The sequence below is a fragment of the Pan troglodytes genome, chromosome X (assembly GCF_028858775.2).
Source record: "Pan troglodytes isolate AG18354 chromosome X, NHGRI_mPanTro3-v2.0_pri, whole genome shotgun sequence".
Classification (NCBI taxonomy): domain Eukaryota; kingdom Metazoa; phylum Chordata; class Mammalia; order Primates; family Hominidae; genus Pan; species Pan troglodytes.
In genome coordinates, this window is record NC_072421.2 from 152,601,398 (window position 1) to 152,628,959 (window position 27,562).

Here is a 27,562-nt window from a genome sequence, read left to right on the forward strand (position 1 = left end):
AGGTGGAGTTCTTAGGATTTTGTCTGTAGACTATGAAGTTTTGGAAACGTTTGAGCTGGAGAGAAGACATTCTGATCAAAGGTGGCTTTCAGGAAAGGCTGGTGCGACAGGCAGGGTATTTATTAGAATGAGGCCAGTGACCACTCTGAAACAGACACAAAGTAAGTTCCCTTCAAGGGGCAGGAAGCTCCCTGGGATGGTGAGACCAGAAAGGCACAGAGGCTGAACCCTCGTGATGGCGCTAGGTCCCAGGTTCGCTAGCATCCGAGAGGGGGGATTGGGTCGCTCCAGAGGCCACTGTGAAGGCTGCTGCCAGTTCTAGGGTCGGGGTGGGGTCAGGCTAGGTCCCTATTCCTAGGGCTTTAGCACCGCTCACTCACAAGACCCCTTTTCCCAGGAGGACGTATGGGTTTTTCCTGTCGCTCCAGCTTCTCTTTCGCGGCCCTTCCACGCTTGTCACTTACCTGAGCGCAGCCAATCAGCACCTAGAGGTTGGGCTACTTTCGGCCAAAGGAGAACGGTGACTTGTGGGGGACGCTCCCTGCGCACCAATGAATGTGCATGGAGATGGAGAGGCGGGCCTGCAAGTGCGAACAAGCCAATCACGGAATCCCGGCGGCCGGCGGCCCGGGAGGCAGTCGCGCGCTCGCATCCCCAAGATGGCGGCCGTTAAGGACAGTTGTGGCAAAGGAGAAATGGCCACAGGGAATGGGCGGCGGCTCCACCTGGGGATTCCTGAGGCCGTGTTTGTGGTAAGAGGCACGCTGTTCCCTGGCATCTTGGCTTGAGGCCTTGGACTGCCCCTTTCTTCCCGGCTCCCACCCAGGCCTCGACTGTTGCAAGGAGCTGAGCTAAGTGTTCGGGGAGGGGGCGCTCGGTCTGCTCTCACCCCTCGCACCTGGACAGATTGAGCTCTGCTGGGGGCCCGCCCGGAAGAAACGTAGCTCGAGAAGGCCGTAGAAGAGAACGGGGTGCGGGGCCGGGGTGCGGGGCCGGGGCGAGGGGCGAGGGGCGAGGGGCGGCGGGTGGCAGGGCAGGGCGGCCTGAGGGACCTCCGGGCTGCCGCCGGTTTTCGTCCGCCTGCTGGTTGGAAAAGGGGAGGTGGTGAGGAGCTCTCGACTCAGCATGGATGCTGGAGACACAGTACAATGAATAGGCAGAACAGCCAGTGCTAAGATGTGAAAACCGGGAATATCACTTTGTCTGTTGAAGGAATGCAGTGGTCTCGGGAATGTTGCCTCAGGGGAAATGGAAGAAGAGACCGATGGGAAAATAGGATGATAGGTTGGGAGTGTAAAGTCCTTCTGTGTCTTGCTAAGGAATTGAGGTTTTTCCAGTAGGCAACGGGCTGTCATCAGAAGGCCTATCGTTTTAACTACATCATTCTAACAACTTAGTGGAGAATGAATTGTTGAGAGAGGAGGCTGAACCCTCGTGATGGCGCTAGGTCCCAGGTTCGCTAGTGTCCTAGAGGGGATCGGGTTGCTCCACAGGCCGTTCTGGAGGGCGCTGCCTGTTCTGGGTGGCTTTTTAAAAATTTTATTTTATTTATTTAATTTAGAAATAGTAGTTGAAAACTATTTGACTAACGAGAGAAAACATCTGACTGGCCCTCCAGGCCAGGTCATCTGTCTGTCCCCACTTAGCTACTATAAAATCTTCATGGAAGTTTCTCAATCTTTTGGTTTGTACCTTACCTTACCTCTGCCTTTTTTTTACTAACCACGTCTTATATCCTTCTAAAGACTCATTTATTTATACCACACTTGATATTGTATATTCGCATTTGCTGATTGAATTTCGTAATCGGTTATTATTTTGTGTTTTTATGAGCTGTGTCATTTATTTCTCTACATTGATCTATTATCTAATCATAACAAGGAATAAAATTTGTTGAGTGCCAGGCACTTTCTTAATGATTTTACAAAACTCGAGGTGGTAGCTACTGTTATGCCCGTTTTTTAGATGATAAAACTGAGGTACGGGGCACTTGAGTAACTTGCCCCAGGCCACACAGGATGTAAGTGAGGTATCCAGGGTTTCAACTTGGACAATCCGTGGAGGTCCAGACTGGCAGCTTACCCCTCATGCTCTGCTACTGGGAGGAGGTGAGGTAGTTCTCATGAATCGCCCTACTTCTCCTGGTCATAGCGTAGTGCCTCACACATAGTATAAGCTCAAACTAAGTGTCTAATTGAATTTCCATAGGGCCTTAAATGTTACATTCATGGTGCTCAGCTAGAGATGGCGTCAGAAATCTAACTCGGGAGACACTTTATCTGAGGGCTTTATAATGTCTTGAAATGCTTTTTCCCTACAATGTCGTGGTTATTTTTTTCTAGACCTTAAAATTTCTACCAACATAATGTAATAAGCAACCCAAATTTTATGTAACTGTTTATGTTTCCAAACTATTAATAATTGAAGTGACATGGTATTGTAGAAAGATTATTGGCTTCTAAATAGACCAGGGTCTGAATCCTGGCTCTGCTTCCCAGTTGCTGCTTAACCTTAAGCATATTATTTTACCACTTTGAGCTTGAGTTTCTTTAACTGAAATAGGGATGACAATACTTAGAGAGTTGTTATGGGAAACAGAGAACATGCTTGCAGTATTGCAGTGTAGTAGGTGTCGAATAGGTATTAATATTCATGATGATAGGAAGCAATATACCACAGTGGTTAGAAGTCAGACCCAGTCCATTCCCCAACCCCGCTGAGGCAGTAATTTGTTTTCTTTCTCTGCTTGAATTGTTGTTTCACCCTTGTCCATTTCATGACCTCTTCATCTTTCCACATCTAGTTCAGATATCATCTCCCTGTAGTTTTCTCTGACCTCTACCCCAAAACAAAATCCCTGGCACTTTGTGTCCCTGTGGCACATTATGCTATAGATAGGTGTCACGTACTTTTATAAGCGTTTCACATATGCTAACTCATTTAATCCCTGGTGACGAAAAGGTACTTGTACAGATGATGAGGAAATTGAGGCAAAGAGAGGTTAAATAACTTCCCTAAGGTCAACTCATCTAATGAGTGGCGAAGCCGGGATTCAAACCAGGCACCTCCTGTCTCTTAACCACAGCCTATGCCGCTGTAGTTAATTCTTGCTAAACTCCAGCACCTGATAACATGTATCATGTGCCAGAAACTTACACTTCTTTCTCTTCCCTGCAGTGACCCTTCTAGGAAGATGGCATCTCTCTTTAACATACAGAACTCAGCCATTATCTCTCAGCCTCACCTTTTCAATTTCCTTTACTGTCTAGTTTGATGGCTTCTTAGTTCACTCCCTTGCTGTGTTTCTCTTCCTTTTTCTTCCTTGCTTCAGCTAAGATATTCTCTGGTAGCTAGTAAATATGGATAAGAATAATGATGTGAAGATCTTAGAAGCTATAAGATAATTGAAGTTACTTATAATAAAGAACTACAGTTCTGTAAAGTACTAGACGACTCTTGTAGCATCTCTTTTAAGTTTCATATATTTTCATCTTGTTTCTGATCCTTATCTAATTAACTAGCCTTTCTTCAAGGATCAGCATGTGGTATAAAAAATATTTTAACATCAGTTTTACTGCTTTTCTTTTGATCAGTTATTACTGTTACAAAAGATTATTCTGTTTGCCTTTTAGGTTTACTTTGTTTCAGTTATTTGATACTGAAGGAAGCATTTGTGGATTGCCTTGGGAACCCAGTAACCATATTTAGTATGATTTCTATGGTAAAACTTGTTGAATTAAAAATAAGTAATAAAATTGATAATCTTGACATGCAACCTGTAAAATCATTTTGTGAATAGGATGCATGAATAGGCAATGTATTTGATTGTTAGTATTTTCATATTTACTACTAGGGATGCATGGGAAATGCATAAAGTGGTGGGCAAGGTCATTCTTCTTTTCCTATTTTTGAATAAAAAATGAAGAGGAAAGTGAAAGAATAAATTAGCTATATAATATATATGTACCATCTGAAATTGTCTCTAACTTTTTATAACTACAGGTTGAGCATCCTAAATCTGAAAATCTGAAATCTAGAATGCTCTAAAATCCAAAATTTTTTGAACACCAATATAGTGCTCAAAGGAAATGCTCATTGGAGCATTTTGGACTTTGGATTTTTGGATTGAGGATGCTCAACTGGTATAATGTAAATATTCCAAAATCTAAAAAAAAAAAAAAAATCTAAAATCCAAAACAATTCTGGTCCCAAGCATTTTAGATAAAGGTGCTTAACCTGTACTTTTAGTTAAAAACAAACCTTTGGAGAAAAACAAAGCTTTTTTTTCTTCTATGTTTTAAAAACAAAGCAGTCAAAAAATCTGAGTGGCATGAATTCTAAAATTTGTAAAGTATTACTTTTGATATTAAAGGAAGATGTAGATTCCTTCATGAAACAGCCTGGGAATGAGACTGCAGATACAGTATTAAAGAAGCTGGATGAACAGTACCAGAAGTATAAGTTTATGGAACTCAACCTTGCTCAAAAGAAAAGAAGGTAAGTGTAAAAATTTCTAAGTTTTGAAAATCTTATATGACTTGAACTTTTAAAAAATTGAGATATAATTTACATATAATAAAATATTCAGATGTCAAGTGTTCAGTCCTCCAAGGTGGCTGTACCATATGAAATTCCCACCAGCAACGTACAAGAGTTCCAGTTGTTCCGTATCCTTGCCAACACTTGGTATTGCCAGTCTAAATGTGGTTTTGAAAACATAATAGAATGGTTGTTAAAGACTGTATTCCAAAGCTTTCAAAATCATAACGTCTTATATGTCTAGTTCATCCTTCTAATTTTGCCAGTGAGATTAGAGACCCACAGAGGCTGGGCATAAGACTTAATTAGTTATGAAATCCCAAGATTTCATAACTAATAGGCATAGGAAAAAAGCTATCCTTACTCTCAACTCTTTATTTCCCTACATTATTTTATATAGCTTATAAAGTCAATTCACTGTAATAAATATTTATAGATCTCTGTTTTGTGCATGTGCCAGCATTCTTCTGTAAGATAAATATTTATGGAATGCCAGCTAGATGCCACATACTGTTTTGGGTGAAATAACATCCAGTATCTGCTTTCAACAAGGACACAGGACTGGGCATGGTGGCTCAAACCTGTAATTCCAGCACTTTGGGAGGCTGAGGTGGGAGGATCACTTCAGTCCAGGAGTTCAAGACTAGCCTGGGCAACATAGGGAGACCCCCGTCTCTACAAATAATTAAAAAATAATTAGGCCGGGCCCGGCGGCTCGCACCTGTAATCCCAGCACTTTGGGAGGCTGAGGTGGGCAGATTGCCTGAGCTCAGGAGTTTGAAACCACCCTGGGCAACATGGTGAAACCCCGTCTCTACTAAAATACAAATAAATTAGCCAGACGTGGTGGCATGCGCTTGTAATCCCAGCTACTCGGGAGGCTGAGTTGGGAGAATTGCTTGAGCCCGGGAGGCGGAGGTTGTAGTGAGCCGAGATTGTGCCACTGCACTCCAGCCTGGGCAACAGAGTGAGACTCCATCTCAAAAATAATAATAGTAATAATTAGCTGGGTATGGTGGCATGCACCTGTGGTCACAGCTACTCTAGAGGCTGAGGTGGGAGGATCGCCTGAACCCAGGACGTTGAGGCTGCAGTGAGATGCGATCATGCCCCTGCACTCCAGCCTCGGCAAAAGTGCGAGACCCAGTCTAAAAAGCAAACAAACCACACAAAAAACCAGGGACGCAGTTTGGTGGAAATTATAGGTATATAAATAAAATTAGCACACAAAGTAGAACAGTAGGGGTACAGGGGGATGGTAACTCATTACTTTGTACCAAAGCACCTCATTAACCTGGAGGGGCCAAGGAGGTTCAGAGGAAGCTTCTAAGAGGAACAGATAGCTGTGTAGAATTTCAAAGATTAGTTGTGAGTTTGGAGGCAGACTAAAGTGAGGAAGGGGTAGTCTGGGCCTAAGGCACCATTTATGCAAAGGTACAGAAGTTTGTAGATATATTTTCTCATTTGATTTTGGTGACAGTTGTACAAAGTTGAATATGTACTGAGTATTAGATGAGATGAAAAGTCATTGACATGGAAAGATGGAGAGTGTTAATGGACAGAAGCAAGATAGAAAACATTAAGAACAGTGTGCTCTCGTTTTGGAAAAAAATGTATATATGCACAGGAATATCTGGAGAAATCCACACTAAAGGCATATTAACAGTGGTAATCTCTGGGTAGTTAGAATATGGCATTTTTCTTGTTTTTGCTTAGCTGTTTTCTTAATTTTTTACAATGTACATGTACTGCTTTTGTGATAGTAAAAGTTTATTTGAAAAAGAAAAATAAAGCCATTGGATTTGAGATCACCTACAGGGAGGTTACAGATAGAGAAGAAAATGTGCCTTGGGGCGGGGTGCAGTGGTTCATGCCTGTAATCCCAGCACTTTGGGAGGCCGAGGTGGGCAGATCGCTTGAGCCCAGGAGTTCAAGACCAGTGTGGGCAACGTGGCAAAACCCTATATCTACAAAAATTAGCTAGGTGTTGTGGTGCATGCCTGTAGTTCCAGCTACTAGGGAAGCTGAGGTGAGAGTATTGCTTAAGCCAGGGAGGTTGAGGCTGCAGTCAGCTGTGAGTGTGCCACTGCACTCCAGCCTGGGCAACAGAGTGATGATACCCCATCTCAAGAAAGAAAAAAAAAAAAAAAGGAAAAGAAAATGGGCCTTGGGACCAAGTCCTGGGAGAGGGGGAAATTTGCGTATCAAACTTAAATTGCTCTTCTAACTAGTAAATTAATGATAGACAAAAACAAAACAAAGAAAAAAGTTATATTGCTAACTCTACAACTGTGGTATGTAGCAGGATACTCACTCTAGCTTAACATATGGTCTAGGCCTAAATGTGGGGAGAAGGGGTAAAAATTCAAAGCACTTAGGAAACATCAGTGAACGTTGGTGTTCTGGATGAGAACAGTGTTTGTCTAGTGTTTTAAAAGAGAATGGTAGAGTTGGAGATAGTGAGTTAGGAAAATTTTCTTGAGTTTTACCTATTTTAATAGTGGGTTGGTCATTTTTTTGAGACAGGCTTTCTCTCTGTTGCCCAGGCCAGAGTACGGTGGTGTGATCACAGCTCACTGCAGCCTTGACCTCCTGGGTTCAAGCAATTCTTCCATCTCAGCCTCCCAAGTAGTTGGAGGGCTACTTTTCTCTTTTTATTTTTCTGGAATTTCTCTCACTCCTATGATGTCAGCTATGCAACAAAACTATTTTTGTGTCATGATCTAGTTGTTTTGCAGCAGATGGCTCTATGTAGTTTAGATGCTAGCCTTTTTGTTTTTTGTTTTTTTCAATTTGCTATTATTTTATTTAGGATTTTTGAATTTCTGTTCATAAGTGAGTTCAGCCTATTTCTTTTTTTTTAAAATTTTTTTAGTATTTATTGATCATTCTTGGGTGTTTCTCGGAGAGGGGGATTTGGCAGGGTCATAGGACAATAGTGGAGGGAAGGTCAGCAGGTAAACATGTGAACAAAGGTCTCTGGTTTTTCTAGGCAGAGGGCCCTGCCGCCTTCCGCAGTGTTTGTGTCCCTGGGTACTTGAGATTAGGGAGTGGTGATGACTCTTAACGAGCATGCTGCCTTCAAGCATCTGTTTAACAAAGCACATCTTGCACCGCCCTTAATCCATTTAACCCTGAGTGGACACAGCACATGTTTCAGAGAGCACGGGGTTGGGGGTAAGGTTATAGATTAACAGCATCCCAAGGCAGAAGAATTTTTCCTAGTACAGAACAAAGTGGAGTCTCCCATGTCCACCTCTTTCCACACAGACACAGCAACAATCTGATCTCTCCTTCCTTTCCCCACATTTCCCCCTTCTCTATTCGACAAAACCTCCATCGTCATCATGGCCCGTTCTCAACGAGCTGTTGGGTACGCCTCCCAGACGGGGTGGCGGCCGGGCAGAGGGGCTCCTCACTTCCCAGACAGGGCGGCCAGGCAGAGGCGCCCCCCACCTCCCGGACGGGGCGGCTGGCCGGGCGGGGCCTGCCCCCCACCTCCCGGACAGGGCGGCTGCCGGGCGGAGGGGCTCCTCACTTCTCAGACGGGGCGGCTGCCGGGCAGAGGGGCTCCTCACTTCCCAGACGGGGTGGCTGCTGGGCGGAGGGGCTCCTCACCTCTCAGACGGGGTGGCCGGTCACAGACGCTCCTCACATCCCAGACGGGGTGGCGGCGGGGCAGAGGCGCTCTTCACATCTCAGACGGGGTGGCTGGGCAGAGGCGCTCCCCACATCTCAGAGGATGGGCAGCCGGGCAGAGACGCTCCTCACTTCCTAGACGGGATGACGGCCGGGAAGAGGCGCTCCTCACTTCCCAGAGTGGGTGGCTGGGCAGAGGGGCTCCTCACATCCCAGACGATGGGCGGCCAGGCAGAGACGCTTCTCACTTCCTAGATGGGGTGGCGGCCGGGCAGAGGCTGTAATCTCGGCACTTTGGGAGGCCAAGGCAGGCGGCTGGGAGGTGGAGGTTGTAGCGAGCCGAGATCGCGCCACTGCACTCCAGCCTGGGCACCATTGAGCACTGAGTGAGCGAGACTCCGTCTGCAATCCCAGCACCTCGGGAGGCCAAGGCTGGCAGATCACTCGCGGTCAGGAGCTGGAGACCAGCCCGGCCAACACAGCGAAACCCTGTCTCCACCAAAAAAATACGAAAACCAGTCAGGCATGGCGGCGCGTGCCTGCAACCCCAGGCACTCGGCAGGCTGATGCAGGAGAATCAGTCAGGGAGGTTGCAGTGAGTCGAGATGGCGGCAGTACAGTCCAGCCTCGGCTCGGCATCAGAGGGAGACCGTGCAAAGAGGGCGAGGGCGATGGTGAGGCTAGCCTTTTTCTTTGTATGTGTTGTAAATCTTGCAGCCTGTCATTTAACTTTACCCTTCAAGCTGTGTAAAAATTCCTTAGTATTTCATGTGTTAATCTCTTTTTCGACACTTGAATCTGAGATCTTTTATCTTTCTTTAATTGGAAATTTTGTGATTATCACTTTTTCTTTTTTTATCGTCTGTTAATTTTTTTTCCTCTTTCTTTCTGGGATTCCTGTTTACAGATGTTGACACTTCTAATTCTGCCTTCCATTTCTTTATATTATTTCCCTTTTTTCTGTCTTTGTCATTTATCTTTTGGCAATTAGATGGATAGCCATGAGTTCTTTGTTTCAGCTGTTAAGATTTTTATACCTGGTAGTTCTGGTTGGTTCCTCTTCATATTACCAATATCCTTTCTTTTCTCTTTGTGGTATCTTTAAGTATTTAATGTATAGTTTTATCTTTTGGTATTTGTTAATTTTGTTTCATATGGTAGAGGTTGTTGAATTTATTGTCTTTATTTATTATAATGATCAAATTATAATGTCTTTTCCCTGTCAGCTTAGATTCCCTCAGGGATATCAGCTACTTTGGCCAGTAATGTACGTGGAGGTGGGGGTAATTTAAGTCACTCCTGGTGGGTAGCAGTGGCGCTACCTCGGCTCACTGCAACCTCCACCTCCTGGATTCAAGGGATCCTCCCGCCTCAGCTTCCCAAGTAGCTGGGATTACAAGCATGCACCACCACGCCCAGCTAATTTTTTTGTATTTTTTTTTAGTAGAGACTGAGTTTCACCATGCCAGGCCGGTCTCGAACTCCTGGCCTCAGGTGATCCACCCGCTTCAGCCTCCCAAAGTGCTGGGATTACAGGCGTGAATCACTGTGCCCAGCCAAGCTACTTTCTCTTCAGGTGAAGCAGGGTAGGGAGGAGTGTATTGCTTGGGCATGTGCAGTGTCATTGGTGGTCTGGTTCCTAAGTTAGCTAGGGCTGCATCTGATTGATTCATTAATATGCTTTATAGCATATTACATATAATATTTATATATACAGAATGCATCTTAAAAGTCATTTACATGACAAAAAATCTTGATCTGAACATACTCCTTATGTTGTGTGTGTATCACATATTTTACAAATGTATAACATCTTTCTGTTTACCTATATGAACATATCATGCAAAAATAAGCAAACTTGAGCAATCTATGGCATCCAGATTGAATTGTAGTGAAAAAATGAATGCTAGGTGTTTCTAGATTATTCACTGGACTGTATTATCAAATGATGACACTATGTTTTTTTCTTAAGCAGCAGGCTCATTTAACACATTTCTTGCCGGGTCAGTAGCACAGGGTGTAGTAAATTTGCCCTGCCAACCTGCTGCACACATGGAGTGACTTCTTTTATGTGACGCAATAAGTTCATTTTCATTGTTGTGTTTATATTTTGTTTACATTTTGGTCTCTAATAATATTTAGTAAATTTACCTCGAAAGAACCAGAGCTTCGTTTTTATATCCTTAGTCTGTTTTGCTAGAAATTACATTTGACAGAGACCCTAGAACTGTTTTGCATATATCTCCATGCAAAACACATGCATCTAATTACCATAAAGAGCTAAACCCCAGTGACAAAAACGGTATCATTGTTTTCTCTCTTTAATTGACTGAATGTTTTTAGCATACTATGTTTTTCTCTTATGTTCTTGTCAGTGAGGTTGATTGCATTTGGGAGTCACTTACTAGCATTTTGCTAGTAGCTATCATATAACTTATCCATTAAATCGGATCAGTTGTATCATGTCCATCATTGTTTTTTTAAATTTCTTGTGTTTAAATCAGTGATCCATTTATAATTTTAAGAACGATCGTTACCTCATTTGAAAAGAAGAGCATTTATCAACATAAAAGTTAAGGAAGAAATACCCAAAGCTTAAAAGAATCACTAAATTATACTGTATCATAATGTGGTGTGTTTGGCATTCAGATGATTCTGTACATTTTTCACAGTGTGACAAGTGCACATACTGAGAAGGTGTCACTGTGCTTTGCCTGGCATTTAGCTGACTGTGATGTACATGTGTGTATACCCAATGCACACACCAGGAGTAGCTATGTGCATCACTGGATAGGGGATTGGTGTCTTCTATTTTAGAATGTAACTTTTGAATCCATGTTATTTTTAAAATTAGTTTTAAAATTAATCTATTTAAAATTTCATTCTAATCAAATGCAGAACCTATGAATCAACTCTGTGGAATATAGTCTGCTCTAGAAATGTTAAATAGCCATGGGGTATTTGACATAATAGAACAGAGCTTTGTCTTCATGGAATAGGCATTCCATAAACATTCACTAGTATATCTTAAATATTTTTATTAAGTATTTATACTTTAAATATTTTATGAATATTTTACTAAATATATTTTCTTTTGGTGAATATTTCATTAAATATTTTATTTTTATAAATATTTATATCTTATTTTATCTCATATCTAAAAATATCTTAAGTATTTTATATCTATAAATAGTCCTCAAGAACACATTAGTAGAAAATGCAAAGTTAGTAAGACCATGTCCTGTTGTTTATTTTTGCCTGCAAAATACTAAGTTACTCTTTTTCTTGTTCACAGGCTAAAAGGTCAGATTCCTGAAATTAAACAGACTTTGGAAATTCTAAAATACATGCAGAAGAAAAAAGTAAGTGCATTTTTGTTTGTAAATATGAGCAAGCTAGGATATGTCAGCAGAAACTCGTCTTCTTTGACTCTTTGGTCACTGATATTTGATCTGTGCTGTGGAATCCAGTCTGCCTTCTTAAGCACATACACTAATGTTACGATGTGCTTCTGTAGCAAATGTGGCTTTGTGGCCTTCCCCCAAAAGTCAAGTTTAATTCTAGGGCCCACACTTGGATTACTTTGCTTATCTTTAGTGCTTGTGAAACTTAAATGCAATTTGAAATTGTTTTAGGTGTACAAAGAAAATGTCTTATTCTGTGCTAGCAGCATCTAGGGTTTTTTCTTTGTTGTTGTCTTTCTCCCTAAGAATAAAGAGTTAGTCCAAGATTTATAGAGCTGGAAAGAATCTTAGAGATCATCTGTTACAGGTTCTCATTTCATAGTTGAGGAAATGGTTATGGAGAGGTTATACTCGACCATTGTCTATGTAGTTAGTTACTGGCAGAACTAAATTTGAGAGTCTTCTAAGTCTTAATCCAGTATTCATTAAATAAAAGCGGGTTGTAAAGATTAAATCTCATAAGCATATTGTATTTAAAAGATTGTGTGTATGCTTATGATTTTGCTTGACTGGTAGAATAACTATTTCTAGTACATTTTAATATGTGGTGAACTTTGTAAGACTTCAGCAACTGATTGATTGGGCATGAAGCACCAATGAAATAATAGAAGAATGGCTAATTCTTACAATAATGCCTTCTCTGTATGTCAGGCACTCGGGGGTGTGTGTGTGTCTGTGTATACTCAGTGCTTACCACTGACTTCACAGGTGTAGGGACTGTTGTAATCCTCATTTTACAGATGAAGAACCTGAGATACAGAAGTTAAGTGAGATGCCAGATTTGTACAGCTAGTGAGTAGCTGAGCCAGAGTCCATACCCAGCCACCTGGGTCTAGCATTCATTTCTTTTACCACTACACTTAGCCTGCATGATGGTACTGTTTTAAATGTCCTAGGTTCAACTGTGCAATCTCTCCTTTATAACCTTGGTATCAAACTGGCCTGTTTATGGTACTGTCATTTTTTTTTTGTTTTGAAGGAGTCCACCAACTCAATGGAGACCAGATTCTTGCTGGCAGATAACCTGTATTGCAAAGCTTCAGTTCCTCCTACCGATAAAGTGTGTCTGTGGTTGGGGGTAAGTAAATGTTATAGCCACAGCTGATATATTTGTAAACCAGTGTGTTTTCTGTAGCAAACACACTGGTTTTGCTAGTATTTGCTAGTATTTTAATAGTATTGCTCGAGATATGTAAAGTGTTCATCTCCTTTTGATTGTGGAAGGGACAAAGGGACAGAGTCCAAGTGGTTCATATTAGAAACTGACTAGAATCAGAAGTGCGATGAAGATCGCAGTAAAAACATACTGAAGTCTCTCCCAATCAAGATAAAACTGATCAAACAAACCCTGCTTCTCTTCCAGTTAGTGCTTTATCTCTCTTAAATATAATGGAGGAAGAGCAATAGAAGTAAAATAGAAGGTACTGCTGAACTTTAGATAAACGCTTCTTCCCATAAGAGTTTAATAATTCTAGAAAGATCCCTCTCAATTTTAGGGGAAAAAGAGTATTGCAAAAAGTTTGAGGTTAGAGTTTATTTTTTAAAACCATGTAATTCAGTTTTAGATGATTTCATTGAGCTTATCTGTGATTTACCTATTTTGCTCTTCTCAGTCCTCTGACTATCCAGCTACCTGTCCGTGGATCTTGTTACCTCAGGCAAGTTCTCATACAAAGTAGCAAGCCGAGTGTACTTCTACCAGCTGTCCTACGGGGAGGATTTCCCCTAGCTGCTGTCCTGTAGGATCACTCTGGAGAGGCACTCTAGATTAGCCCAAGGAGGTTTGCTCAAAGTTTGTACAACATTTATATTTCACTCTACAATCTGCATTTCAGTATTTATCTTTTATAATTTATCACTAAGGCTTTTTAAAAAATAACTTTGAAGCATAGCAACTACACCTGAGTGTCCAAGGATTGAATGATTTTCTGTATTCAGTTTTTTTGTAGAAATTGCATGACCTTTTGATTCACAAATTCAAGTGTTACTTTATTTCAGGAAAGATAATTTCTGTTGTGTACTTGAATGTGACTTTTGCCCCATTTCTTTTATTATCTTTTGGGAATAATAAATATGCATATGTTCGATCTCCTTTATCTGTTTTCAGTACCTATCATGTTCTCTGTTTTCAGTTATTCGATGTGTTTCATTCTGTGTGATTTCCTCTGGCTGCTTCCCCATGACTTTGTGTTTTCCCTTGTAGTTATTCTGTTTTGTTGCTTTTACTCTGTCTTTCGTAACTGTTCTTCTGTTTCTCTTTCTCTTCATTTTCTTTGCTGAGCTCTTCTTGCTCTTTTCATGTTTTTCTTCTTTCATTCCTCTTGAATGTTTAAATCCTCATTTCACCACTCATAGACTGGCACTTCCCACAATCTTCTCCATCTCAGTAAATGGCAGAATCTTTTGCCTGGTTGCTCAGAACAAAAATCTTTGAGTCTTCTTTGACTCTTCTTTATTTTATATCTCTCAACCAGTCCTTCAGCAAACCCCACTGGTTCCTTCTTCTGAATAGATCGAGAAGCCAACTATCTCTCACTTCCTTACTGCTGTTACCATGGTCCAGGCCACCTTTGTCTCTTGCCAGGACTGTGGGAATACCGTCTGTATTAGTTTTTAGGGATGCCATAATAAAATTACCACAAACTGGGTGGCTTTAACAACTGAAATGGACTGTCTCATGGTTCTGGAGGCCAGAAGTCTGTGATGAGCCCCAGAATCAGGGTCGATTCCTTCTGAGAGCTGTGAGGGAAAATCTGTTCTAGCCTTCTCTCTTAGCTTTGGTGTTCGCGGACAGTCTTTGGCATGTTGATGTGTAGAAGCATCACTGTGATCTCCGCCTTCATCTTCACATGTGTGCATGCATGTGTCCAAATTTCTCCTTTTGAAAGACCTTATCTCCAAATAAAGTCACATTCTGAGCTACTGGGGGTTAGTAGTCCAACTTATTTTTTGTTGGGGAGACAGAATTCAATCCATAATACCTTACTTCCACGTAAGGTCACATTCACTAGTATAAGGGGTTAAAACTTAAATGTATCTTTTTTGGGGACACTCTTTAACCCATAATAATACCCTAATTCACTGTCTTGCTTCTGCCCTTGCTGGAATTCCTAAAGTCTTTCCAGCACAGTGGTCAGATTAATCCTTTGAAATCTCAATCAGGTCATTCCATTATTCTGCCCAAAATCTTTGAATGGTTTCTTATCACATTCCGAGGAAAAGTCCAAGTTCTTTGAGTGGCTGACAAGTTCCTATACATCCTGGTACTCTCTGTTACTTCTCCCTTTTTTTTTTTTTTCTGAGACAGAGTCTCACTCTGTCGCCCAGGCTGGAGAACAGTGTTGTGATCTCAGCTCACTGCAACCTCTGTCTCCCGGGCTCAAGCGATTCTTGTGCCTCAGCTTCCTGAATAGCTGGGATCACAGGCACGTACTACCATGCCCAGCTAAATTTTTTGGTAGAGACGGGGTTTTTGCCATTTTGGCCAGGTTGATCTTGAACTCCTGGCCTCAGGTGATCTGCCCACCTTGGCCTCCCAAAGTGCTGGGATTACAGGTATGAGCCACCGTGTCCAGTCTCTCTGTTCTTCTCTTACTTCCTCGCTTGGCCACACTTGGACTTCTTGCCAGACTTAGAGCATGCTGGGAGTGGCCCTGCCTCAGAACCTTTATTCTAGCTCTTTCTTCTGCTTAAGCTGCCAGAGTAATGCTTTTAAAACATGTCAGATGATTCCGCTTTTCTGCTCAAGACCCCAGTGGTTTCCCTGTCACCAAGGGTGGAATACAGAGGTGTCCTTTCCACAAGACAGCCCTACTCCCTCTCAGCACTCATTTATGCTCATTGTTTTGCTCACTCTGCTGTAGCCATGGTGGCCCCCTAACTGTTCCTGGAACCTGCCAGTGTGGCCCCACATTTCTACTTCTGTGTTCTTCACACTCAATCCTTTGAGTTCTCAGTTCCAATTGTTAGCTCCCCCAGGGACCTGCTATGACTTGTCTGTCAGCATTTCTTGGTTTCACTTGTACTGTTTATCTTGTATTGTTTTCCTTCAAAGTACTTAGCACTCCCTGATATGTTATTGATTGGTGTATTTACCAGTTCCCTGACACATAATAAGTGCTCAGTAAAAATTTTTCTTGGGTGAATGACATTTTTGTTAGTTTTTCATCAGAGTTCATACATGCTAATGGTTCAAAGAGCAAATAGAAAGCAGCAGGCTACTGCTCCATCCCCAGATGCACCCACTTTTAATCATGTCTGTACATCTGTATGTACCTAAATATTGGGAATTTTGTTAATTGTTTTTACAAAAATGGGATATATATTGTATATTGTTCAGCAAAGATGTCTTTATTTGTGAGTAGACACAGAGTTTGCCTCCTTGGTTTTATTGGCTTACTATTCTGTGGTAGGGCTATGTGATAATATTCCCAAGTCAAGGGGTGTTTGGATTGTTTTAAAATTTCTTGTACAGTGAGTGGTGCTGTAGTAAATATTTTTGCACATATAGACTTGTATACAAAGGCATATTTTTGTATGCTGCTTTGAAATGGAATTGTTGTGTCTAAGAGTATGCACATTTAACATGTTGATGGATACTATCAAATTGCTCTCCAGAAAAGACTACCAATTTTCATTTTCTCCAACAGTATATAAAAATACCCTTTTATTAACAGTCTCACCCACATTTTTAGATTTTTGCTAGTTTTATAGGTGAAAATAGTATCCTCTTATAGGTTTTTGTATGACAAAATGCTCATTTGTATTTCCTCTTCTGTTTGCCTTCCTGATTATGTTGTTGCTCCATTTTTCTGTTGGATTATTTTTCTTTTTTTTTTTTTGATAGACATTTAGGTCTTCTTTATATATTATGTATTTCGGATGCACAGTCTTCTCTTAATATTGCAGATACTTTTTCTCATCTGTCACTTGTCTTTTGTGGTACCTCTTAGAAGTTTTAAATTTTAATGTAATCGACTTTATCAGATATTTATAATTTTATCTTAACAACATACTCCTTTCACCAAATCTGCAAACATTTTTTTTCCTAATATTTATATACTTAAATTTTTTAGAAAACTTTTTTGTTAAGGATAACATGGAAAGATAAGCAACTCCTCAGGATAATGGGTGAGTGACTTCCAAAAAGAGGGCCTCCCAATGGCCAGTAAACATATGAAAAGTTGTCCCACTTCATTAGTAAACAGGGAAATGCAAATTAAAAGCACAATGTGATCTCACTGTGTACCCACCGGAATGGTAGGGTGATACTAAGTGATGGTAGGACATGGAATAGTGAGAACACTGATTTACTGTTGGTGAAGGTGTAAATGGACACAGCCACTGGGGAAACTGGCAGTATCTGTTAAAGCAGAACATATGCATTGCCTATGCCATAGCAGTTCCATGCCTGTTTCTATCTCTTTCTGCCTCTTGCTGTATATAAGAAATGTATAAATATTAACTAAAAGAAAGGTATAAGAATGTTCATATCAACTCTGTAGTAACCAAAACCTGGAAACAACCCAAATGTTCATCATAGTCGAATGGATGAGTAAATCATGATGTGTTCAGACTGTGGAATACTATACAGTACAGAGGAGGAATGAACTGCTGCTACACGCCAGCACTGCAAGGGTGATTTTCACAAACAAGGTTGAGTGAAAGAAACTGCATAGCAAATTACCACAAACTCAGAGGCTTAAAACAATATCCATTATCTCCTAGCTGTATAGGTCAGAAATCCAGATGGGCTTGGCTGGGTCCTCTGTTGAGGGTCCCACAAAACCAGAATTAAATTGTCAACAGGGCTGTACTCCTTACTAGCATCTCTGGGGGAGAATTAGATTTCAGCCTTATTCACATTATTGGCAAAATCCGGTTCTCTGTGGTTGAGGTCCCTGTTTCCTTGCTGCCTGTCGTCCAGGAGTCAGTCTCAGCTTCTAGAGGCCACCTGCAATCCTTGACTCATGGTCCTTTCTGTTTTCAAAGCAGTGATATGACTAGTCTTTCTTACACTTTAGATCTTTCAAACTTCTCATTCTGCTGCCAGCCAGAAAAAGTTCTCTGCTCTTAAGGGCTCATATAACTAGATTAGGCCTACCTAGGCAGTCTGTATATTAAGGTCAGCTCTGACAAATGATGTAAATATCTCATCAGAGTCACAGATTCCAGAGATTAGAATGAGACAGCTGTTATGGGAGCCATAATTCTTGCCTACTATAGAAGTCAGTCACAAAAGAGCACATATACTGTGTCATTCTGTTTATGTAAAGTTGTAATACAGGCAAAACTATGCTGTAAGTCAGGTTAATGGTTACCTTTGCGGTGGGGGTGCTGGTGGTAACTGAAAATGTTCACAAGTAAGCTTTGGGGTGTTGGTGATAACCTGTCCTTGATGTGGATGCTGGTTCCATGAGTGTGTTAAGTTTGTGAAAATACATCAAGCTATATATTTATGATATGAATACTTTTCTATATGTATATAATATTAAATATAAACAAAAAAATCAGAAAACTGCATAAAGCAAAGTGTAAGTGAACGAATCTGTTGTCAGGGTTCAACCAGAGAAATAGAACCAGTAGGATATAGCTAACCTGCATAAACTTGTGTGCAGAGGTTCAGGTTAATATGTGTGTACCTCATGATTTCATACTGTTACCTCCAATTCAAATTCAGGACAACAGAGTTTTCACTTTAGTTGTTCCTCTGTTTTTTTTTTTTTTTTTTTTGAGACAGAGTCTTGTTCTGTCACCCGGGCTGGAGCGCAGTGACGTGATCTTGGGTCACTGCAACTTCCGCCTCCTGGGTTCAAGTGATTCTCCTCCTTCAACCTCCTGAGTAGCTGGGATTACAGGCATGCGCCACCACGCCCAGCTAATTTTTGTATTTTTAGTAGAGACGGGGTTTCGCCATGTTGGCTAGGCTGGCCTTGAACTCCAGACCTCAAGTGATCCACTCATCTCAGCCTGCCAAGTGCTGGGATTACAGGTGTGAGCCACCGCGCCTGGCCCCCCTGTTTCTTCTATATCAAGAATCCTGGTTTTCAGAAATACCAAGGGTGATAGAATTAAGCTAGACAACATTACTATTCACACGCAAAGCATTCTTAGAATAACACCACCCAACACTGTTACCACTGACATTTTTGCATATGTTCTTCCTGTCCTTACGCATTCTTTATAAGGTTGTTCCCACATTGTTGGAGCACAGAGCCATTATATACTGTTTGCTCTCTCTCTTTCTCTCTCTCTTGTCTTTCATTTATCCTAGTTCTTCGTGTAAATATTGAATGCACATCATAGTCTTTATGTTGATGTCCCCCCAGTCATCCCCCAGTCATTTTGATTGTATGTTACTCATTCGTCTGATAAGTAGATTGCCTTAAGATTTATGGGAATGATATTCCCTGAGTTATCTCATGTTGCTGACAACTTGTCTGTGGCCTTTGTACTTGAAATTCAGTTTTGCTGGATATAATATCTTAAACTCACATTTTATTTCCTTGAGCATCTTATACAGTGCCCCATTTTCTTTTGTTGTAAAGCATCACTGTCAAAAAGTGTGAGGGCAAACTGATTTCTTTCTTTTATGAGTGATGTGTTCTTTTTGCCTGGATGCTCAAAGGACTTTTGGGTCAGTTTCCCCCAGGTATACAAAGTACCCTTTCATTTCATTTTGCGTGTCATTTCACCCAGTGTGTGTGTGTGTGTGTGTGTGTGTGTGTGTAGTATGTGCATGTGTCACATTTCAGGAACATTTTGTTGAAATGAAGGATTTAGAAATTTTTTTGGTCCCCTGCTTTGGTTTTTTTTTCTTTGTGGATTCTTGTTATATTTATGTTCAGTCTTTGCTTATGTTGAATATTTTTGTCCTATCTGAATTTTAATACAGTTTTCTAATTATGGATTGGATTATTTGGTCAGTAAGTATTTATTTGGCATTTACTTTGTGCCAAATACTTTCATGTTGTCTTGTTTAATCCTTACAACAATCCTTTGAGTAATTTTAAAATTGCATTTGTGAGATGAGGAAAGTGGTTTCGGAAATGCCAGTGGTAAGTCAGGTGATAGGGAGAGTTCAAAGCTGTAAAAGGTATGGCTTCCCAATTCCAGGGTACATGCATCCCTGAATATTGGCAGTAACACTAGATCTTCAGAATGACAGACACATTACCTTGTCTTAATCCCTAACATCTGTCAGAAGTAGTAGGAAGGGACAGGTAAAAGCTAGCTGTCTTTTTTACCTGGTCAAATATAGATGATAATAAATGTCTTTGAAAAATTTTAAATTAATATCATATCTCAAGCTCAGAATTTATTTAAATTGATACAAACAACACTATTTAGTTTCACGATGGAGGTAGTAGAAAGATAGGATTTTGTATCTAAACATACTGGTTTCTTATCCTGATTCTCCCATTTACCCACTAGCTATGCCAGCTAAGGAAACCTGAGCCTTCATTTCTTTAACTGTGAAGAAGACAACTTTGGCCTCAGCAGGGTTGAGGATTAAATGATACAATGTATGTAAATATATTCTTTAACCAAGGGGTCAGCAAACTTTCTGTAAAAGGTCAAATGGTAAATATTTTTGGTTTTGTAGATCACATGGTCTCTGTCTCAACCACTCAGTTTTGCCATTGTGGTATGAAAGCCTGAGTAGAGAATAGCTGGGCTCCAGTGACACTTAACTTACAACAAAAGGCAGCAAGCTGGATTTGACCTGAGGGCTGTAGTTTGCCCACACTTTAATCTAACGTATAAAGCTCTGTGTAAATATTGAGTAATTGTCATGACTTTCTCTCTTCAGGCTAATGTAATGCTTGAATATGATATTGATGAAGCTCAGGCATTGTTGGAAAAGAATTTATCGACTGCCACAAAGAATCTTGATTCCCTGGAGGAAGACCTTGACTTTCTTCGAGATCAATTTACTACCACAGAAGTCAGTATCCTTTCTTAAAACAAAAAGCAAGGGAAAAAAGGAGAAAGATTTTTTTAAAAAAACATTCTTTCATGGGCAGAGGGAGAGCATTAGGAAAAATAGCTGATGCATGCTGGGCTTAATACCTGGGTGATGGGTTGATAGGTGCAGCAAACCACCACGGCACACGTTTACCTTTGTAACAAACCTGCACATCCTGCACATGTACCCTAGAACTAAAAAAAAATTAGAATACAAAAAACCTCCCACATTCTTTCTTACATTGCTTTAGTGGGAAGAATTTCCTTATTAGGCTAATATAAAGGTTATAGATTTTATAAGATAATAAATAAGATATTCGGAACTAGTACTTAAATAAGTTTGTAGATAGATTAGTGATTTTGAAATGTGATGTGAAAACAGCAAATTCACATAGGTGAGTAAGTATTTTTCTTCCAAATATTTTCCCAAGACAATTTTATAACTGGTTAAATAGTTTAATTTCACAAGCATTTAAGGGTCTCCTATGTTCCTGCAACTGTGCTAAGACATATGGGGCATGAAAATCAATTTTAGAAAAGAGTGGCAGTGCCTTTCTCTGGTAGAACTGTACATGTAAAACAGCTGAATGATAATTCATAGCAAACTATAAGTAAGTTAACATATGCAACACCAAGGCAATTTAAACTTTGGGAAAGATAGATGTAGGCTGGAGTTAGTTCAAAGAAGGCTTTGTTGAGAAGATAAAAGTTAGGCTGCTTTTTTAAAGGCGGCGTAGGGTTTAAAGATCAGCAGAGAGAAGAGGTGGGAGTGGGGTATTCTGGTCAAGGGGGAAGGCAAGCTCTTTGCCTTTCTTCTCTGGCCTGTCTTTTCCTCCTACTTCCTGTCACAGTCACTCAAGACAAAATCACGGGAGTCACCTTTCACACTTCTGTCTTCCTAACTACCAATAATAAATCAATCGCCAGATTCACATCAAATTTCCCTCATAGATCTCTCTGCCCATTACTGTTCTCGTTCTGGGGCTCCAAAACCTGCACTCAGTACCTTTTTAGGTTCCTCTCATTCCATCTGTCCTTCCCACTATCTCTACTATGAATTTACTAGGTCACTCATTTTTATTCCTCTGGTTACAATATTTCAACGGTTCCTTGTTACTTACAAGATATACATATAGGCACTCTTGTGAAGTGCCCCCAGCTTGTCTCACCTCATGCCACTGACCTCTTCTTGCCTTTCCCCAGTGCATTCCAGGTTCCAGATAACCCCAGTCAGTTATTGTACACACTCCCCAATTGTGCCACACCCTTTGCATTTCTACACTTTGTTCCTCCTAACTGGAATGACTTTCCCATATTTACAGGATGTGCTCTTTTTTTACCCTTTTACCCTAAATATCTCAGTCCAAGCCTCAGAGCTTTCCTGAACATTTTCTGATCCTCAGGGTGTTCCTTGTGTGCTTGCTGAACACATACTGCTTAGTTTTACCTTGCCAAACCGTGAGCTCTTCAGATGTAGGAGCTGCACTTTCTCTTCTTTTCCAGTGTGCAGCATGTGGCAGTTGTTTATGGTTGGCTGAGGGAAGGCAGGCCTGTTGGGGCCTAGTGCAGTGGTCATCATCATCTGACGGGTAGTGTGGAAACTTCATCCAGCTATGAGATGACGAGGGCCTAGGACGGGTGGTGCTTGTGGAAAGGAAAAGATATTAAACGTGTGAGAAAAAAACAGGATCCAGTGACTTAGATGGGTACAGGAGCCAAAAGTGAGGAAATCCTCTAAGATGAGTCCTACAAGCTTAGTTAAATGCCATTTGTTATTGCTAGTACTGCAAAAGGTAGGAAAGGAAGGTGTGCAGACAAGTGAGGGAGCTAGGGTGGACAGTCCCTGTTACATTGACTATTCTACTGGAGTCTAAGCTCCACGAGGAAAAGAACTTCACCTGTCTTATTCAGGTCAGGGCTTTGTACAGTGCCTAGTCAAAAATACAGTAGATGCTTAATAAACTTGTTAAGCCAAAGGGAGGGTAAGAGATAAAATTATTGATAATTGTAATAATATAAATATTACATGGCAGGATATGGGTTGAGTGATCTTTCAGATTTCTTGGATGAGGGACTGTCTTTAAAACTATCGAGAGTGTCTAGTACATATTTGTTAAATATATCATAGTTGACTAGCTGACAGTTGACTAATACCATAGTAAACAGTGGGTTAACAATTAATTTGAGTCCTTAGTTTTGATAGAGTTTAATTATAGTATTTTCCTAACAGTTGACATTATAGCAGGTTGTCTTACAATACTATTTGTTACCAGTATTTGTATATGTTTCATTTCTGTGTCTTTGATTCATTGTGTGAGTGGAGTGAATACTTAGTCATTGCATGCATTATCTTTAGAATTGCATTTGCATTTTCTTTGACAATTCTTGCAGATATGGCCAGGGTTTATAATTGGGATGTAAAAAGAAGAAACAAGGATGACTCTACCAAGAACAAAGCATAATGCTGGCAATTAAAAATGTGGTTTAGTTTTCCAAACATGTTATCTTAAATACCCCTTTATCCTTACAGGTTGACATAACTTTGAATGTTTTAACAGCAAGAATTTTAAGAAAAGATAAACACCATTTTATTTATTTATAAAAACAAAATTAGTTTCAAATATTTTTGACATTGTGATTTTTTTTTTCACATTTCTCAGCAAAGCTAATGGTATTTTAATCATTATTTTTGCCTGTCATAAGAAAACTCTTAGCTGAAATGGCCGAAAACTGTGAGACATGCTATGGAAGCTGAATGCCGGACGCTAGCACAGTTTACTTTTTCCCTTTCTAATTGGCTGATGTTACTCTCACTTGATGTGGTTAAACCATTTTAGAGGTAGAGAAGACAGACAGTTTGAATATTTGTAAACTTGTTTTTCTTTGGTATATTTAGGACTTAGTGGTCCTCTGTTGCTATTGTCTTCTATAAGTGGGGTTTCATGACTTACTGCGTAACGAATAACTAACTACTATGATATTCTGGACATTTTAGGAAATGGTAATTTGCCTTGCTACACATTAAGAGGGCTATTAAGACAACATTTTTTCTAACCTCAGATAAGTGCAGTGTCTTTGCAATGCCAACATAAGGGAGATCTTGGCCAACGTGAAATAAAATTACTCATTCAAAACTCTGCCTAAGGTGATTTTGTAGTTCTTAACAGTTCTCCAAAGCATCTTGAACAGGAATATTAAGATAAATGTAAATCTGCAATGGCTGAAAAGAGTTGTGAGCTTTTTTATTCATGATAAAACCTTATAGGAATAGTATAAAAAATCCCTGTGGAAAGCTACTAGTACATTGACCAGTGCTGGGTGATACAGATTCTGATAAAAACATAAATGTATTAGTTCATCTCCGTGTAGTAAAAGGTATACTTATACAATGTTTTGTACTTGTATTTCATGAAATTAAAACAGTGACGCTAAAACTATGGCAGAGCACTTTTTTCATGTTACTCTTTGTCTTACTATGTTTGGGCTGCTATAACAGAATACCACAGAGTGGGGGGCTTATAAACAGCAGAAATTTCTCTCTCCCAGTTCTGGAGGCTGGGAAGTCCAAGATCAAGGTGCTGGCAGATTTGGTGTCTGGTAAGGGCTGTGTCCTGGTTCGTAAACGGCACCTTTTCACTGTGCCCTCATGTGGCAGAAGGGGCAAGGAGCTCCCTTGGGCCTCTTTAATTTGGCACTAATCTCATCATGAGGGCTCTGCCCTTATGACCTACTCACCTCCCAAAAGCCCCACCTCCTAATACCATCACCTTGGGGGTTAAGATTTTAACATAACAATTTTGGGGTGACACAAAGATTCAGACAATAACACCTTTTTAAGGTTAACATGGGTCTTTTGACATATTTGTAAAGTTTACTTGTACATATACTAGCATGTTCCAAGAACAACTTATATTTCTAGAAACACCATAAAATCCCTGTGGAAGGAATACAGATCTGCAAACAATTGAGAAGTTCATTGAAAAGATAACAGAATTTCCTTGATTGAATTTTTCTTTCATAATTTTAAATTCTCATATTTTAGAATTTGAGGTTTGTAAACATCTTGAGATATTGTATGTGCTCATTTTCCCCAAACTTTGTTATGGTAAGTATATATTGGTATGAAATGTTTGTTCCTGTTAATGTTAGAACAGGAATGGTTTGCTCCGAAGATCTTCATTTTGTCTTTGAAAGTATAAATATGGATTTTTAGGTAATTACAAGGGCTATGAAGAAACAAAACTCTTTCGAGATATGAATTACAGGCCAAAAATTAAGGTAATTATTTAACAGATATTTAAAAACACCCATTATGTGTCAGGAACTGTGTTAGGCTCTGTTAATTGAATGAAAGATATTTAAATCTTACCTCTGCCAGATAATTTCTGTTAGAGTGGTTTACATTTTCAGAATAACATAACCATCCTGATTTGACATATTTTGAAGTTTAATATTAGTATAGCGTACTAGGAGAGGATATGGGCAAAAGATTGACTACAGAACTTGATGCTGAGAAATGTGTTGGAAATGCAACTTAAATTGAACTGCTTTTCATTATAAAATGGATGTTCAGTTAAGAAAATTTAGAAAACAGGAAAAAAAGATGTTCTATTTGCAGTCCCCCTTGATATTTCTGTGTATTCTGTTTCTTTTTCTGTGCATAGGTTTTTTGAAAACATAGCTGAAATGATTTTGTCTTAATCCTACTTTCTTCACTTAGCATGAAATTTGTGGGTTGTTTTTAAAACTTTTTCTCTATTGTAAGTAGAGAACTGAGCAGTTTATGTTTACATAAGACTTTTTCTTATATTTAGGGTTTTTTCTGAGACGAGATTACCAGTGGAATTATGGAGTCAATGATCATAGTATATCATTACCTGGGGTTAACTGAAAGTATTGTTTAGTTACATAGGACTTGTTTGACACAGAGGCTGTGAGGCTGATGAGTTTTCGAACAGGTATGTTGAGAATTGAGTGAAGCATCAACAGGCAAAAACTTAAGAAATTGTTTTTGTTCTCACCTTAAAAGCCCAGAATCATAGGTGTTTGTTTGCAGGTTTTACAATTTAAAACACACAAGCCAAATTGGTGTTTTCTTTTTTCCAGCTGTTATTAATGTAACATTTTTCTAAATTCGTGTTTTTCCTGTACTTCAATCGTGCTTTCCATCATCCCCTGCTCCCCCTACCCATCCTCTTCAATATAAAGACACTGACATCTGTAGGGAGAAGCACCTTATTCAAGGCCATACAGCGGCTATGTGCACAGCCGGAATGACAGCCACATTTCCTTGCTTCTGGGAAAATTTACCCCTCTATACCATGACACTTCGCTCCTTTACTTAGTAATAGCTAAGTTTGGGGAAAATGTTAAGGTCCATTTTTTAATGAGTGAACACTCTGCCTGTATATATTTGCTATTCACAGCCTTAAACTTCAGTGATGTCTTTAAAGATCTTAAACCATTTTTTGAAGGTTTGCCTTCATTGGTTCTAATCCCATACTCTTGTGATAGTCATGGCTATGACAATTTGGTGCCAATGTGGGATGGGGTTGCCTCTGAAGACACTCCAGAGTGCCAGGGCAGCACCCGTCACAGCTGGTGTTGGGTTCAACTACACAAACTCCCACGACATGGAAAGGCCTCCTCTGTTACCAGTTTGCTCTGAAGGACATTGGACAGGCAAGACAGCATGCCAGAGGGTGGCTTTAGGCAGAGTTCTATGGGAATTATCTTGGCAATCCCCACAGACTGCACAAAAGGACATAGGAGTCACCTTGGCTTTAGAAGCCATAAGGGACCACCCTCTTTTTAACAGTTCCCTGTGCATGTAGCATCCTTGGGTTCCGGCTAGGGACAAAGCCCAGGAACAAGTTGTACACTGCGCTCTTGGAGCCCAAGCTGTGACTCTTAGCAGGTATTTACATTCATTTGCAGCTCTCCTAGCTTGGACACAGGATACTTCGCTGAGCGTTTTACCAGAAGCAGTCTCTCGTCACACAGCTGGTGGTCTCCCTTCGTCAGGTTTCCAGGGGAACCAAGCTAGAAAGCTATCCAACATCAGTGCCAAATCTTAAAAGAGAAAGGGATTTGAAACACCTCACTCATAACCTGTTGAATCTTGCATAATCATGGCCCAGTTTTTGTCATTGGCCTGCTTCCCTTTTCAGTTCCTTTTGTAAGGCCTCTTAGCTAATAACTGCAGAAAATGTAATATTGTCTTCAGTAAATTTTAAGGGTCAGATGGAAACATTTCTGTCTGGGTTACGTGAAAGACAATCAGCCAGGAGGTCCAAGTAGTTAATCTCCAAAGTTCCTTAATAAATGGATCTGAAAACGTTTTTCTCAACTCAAAACCAAGTGATGTTATAAATTTAGTGAACCTATGAAGTCATTGCAGAGTGCAAGCTTTTAAGGCTTGTAGCCCAAACTAGGCAATAACTAAAAGTTTCATTTTCATACTTTTTATTTTGAAATTTTGTAACTATGACCAGTGTCATCGTTAGGCCTGCTAATTAACCATATTTCCTATATATTCATACTCTTTTCTGTACTCAGGGAGAACTGCTTGTATGACCAGTTGTGAGAAGGTACCAGTTTGAGATTGGAAGTGTCCAAGGCTGGAGAAATTGATTCACGTATTATGTGCACAGAGTTGCTTTTCTTGTTTGGTTAGGAGAAGATGGCCCAGGATCTCATCTGCACATGAAAATTCATATGGATTATGCCCTAAAGTTTAACTAGAGAATATACTCGTGTTTGTGTTCCTCTCTTGTCTGATGTCAGATTTAGCTGTAGTCACGTCAAAAAGGATAGACCTGGTGTGCACGGTATTTTTGAGCAGTTTATAAAGGATCATGCCTCTTGATTATGGTTTTCAAATAATTTTATGTGTTAGTTGATTGTGTGACAACTCTATTTGCCTTCTGTGGATATTTGATATACAGGTAGGC

At 40.2% G+C, this 27,562-nt stretch overlaps 1 protein-coding gene across 2 annotated transcripts; it reads left to right on the forward strand.

The window, feature by feature from the left end:
- The first annotated feature begins 215 nt into the window (after window positions 1-215).
- VBP1 (VHL binding protein 1) lies at window positions 216-24,043 on the forward strand. 2 transcript variants are annotated; one of them, XM_521348.6, is made up of 6 exons: window positions 216-752; window positions 4,373-4,497; window positions 11,474-11,540; window positions 12,622-12,720; window positions 20,455-20,593; window positions 23,001-24,043. In XM_521348.6, exons 1-6 carry the CDS (start codon window positions 552-554, stop codon window positions 23,069-23,071), a joined length of 702 nt encoding a protein of 233 aa, XP_521348.3. In that variant the 5' UTR covers window positions 216-551; the 3' UTR covers window positions 23,072-24,043. The 2 variants fall into 2 exon arrangements, with proteins under 2 accessions (XP_521348.3, XP_063660770.1); XM_063804700.1 differs by having other exon boundaries at window positions 622-752; window positions 4,353-4,497.
- Window positions 24,044-27,562: the final 3,519 nt, after the last annotated feature.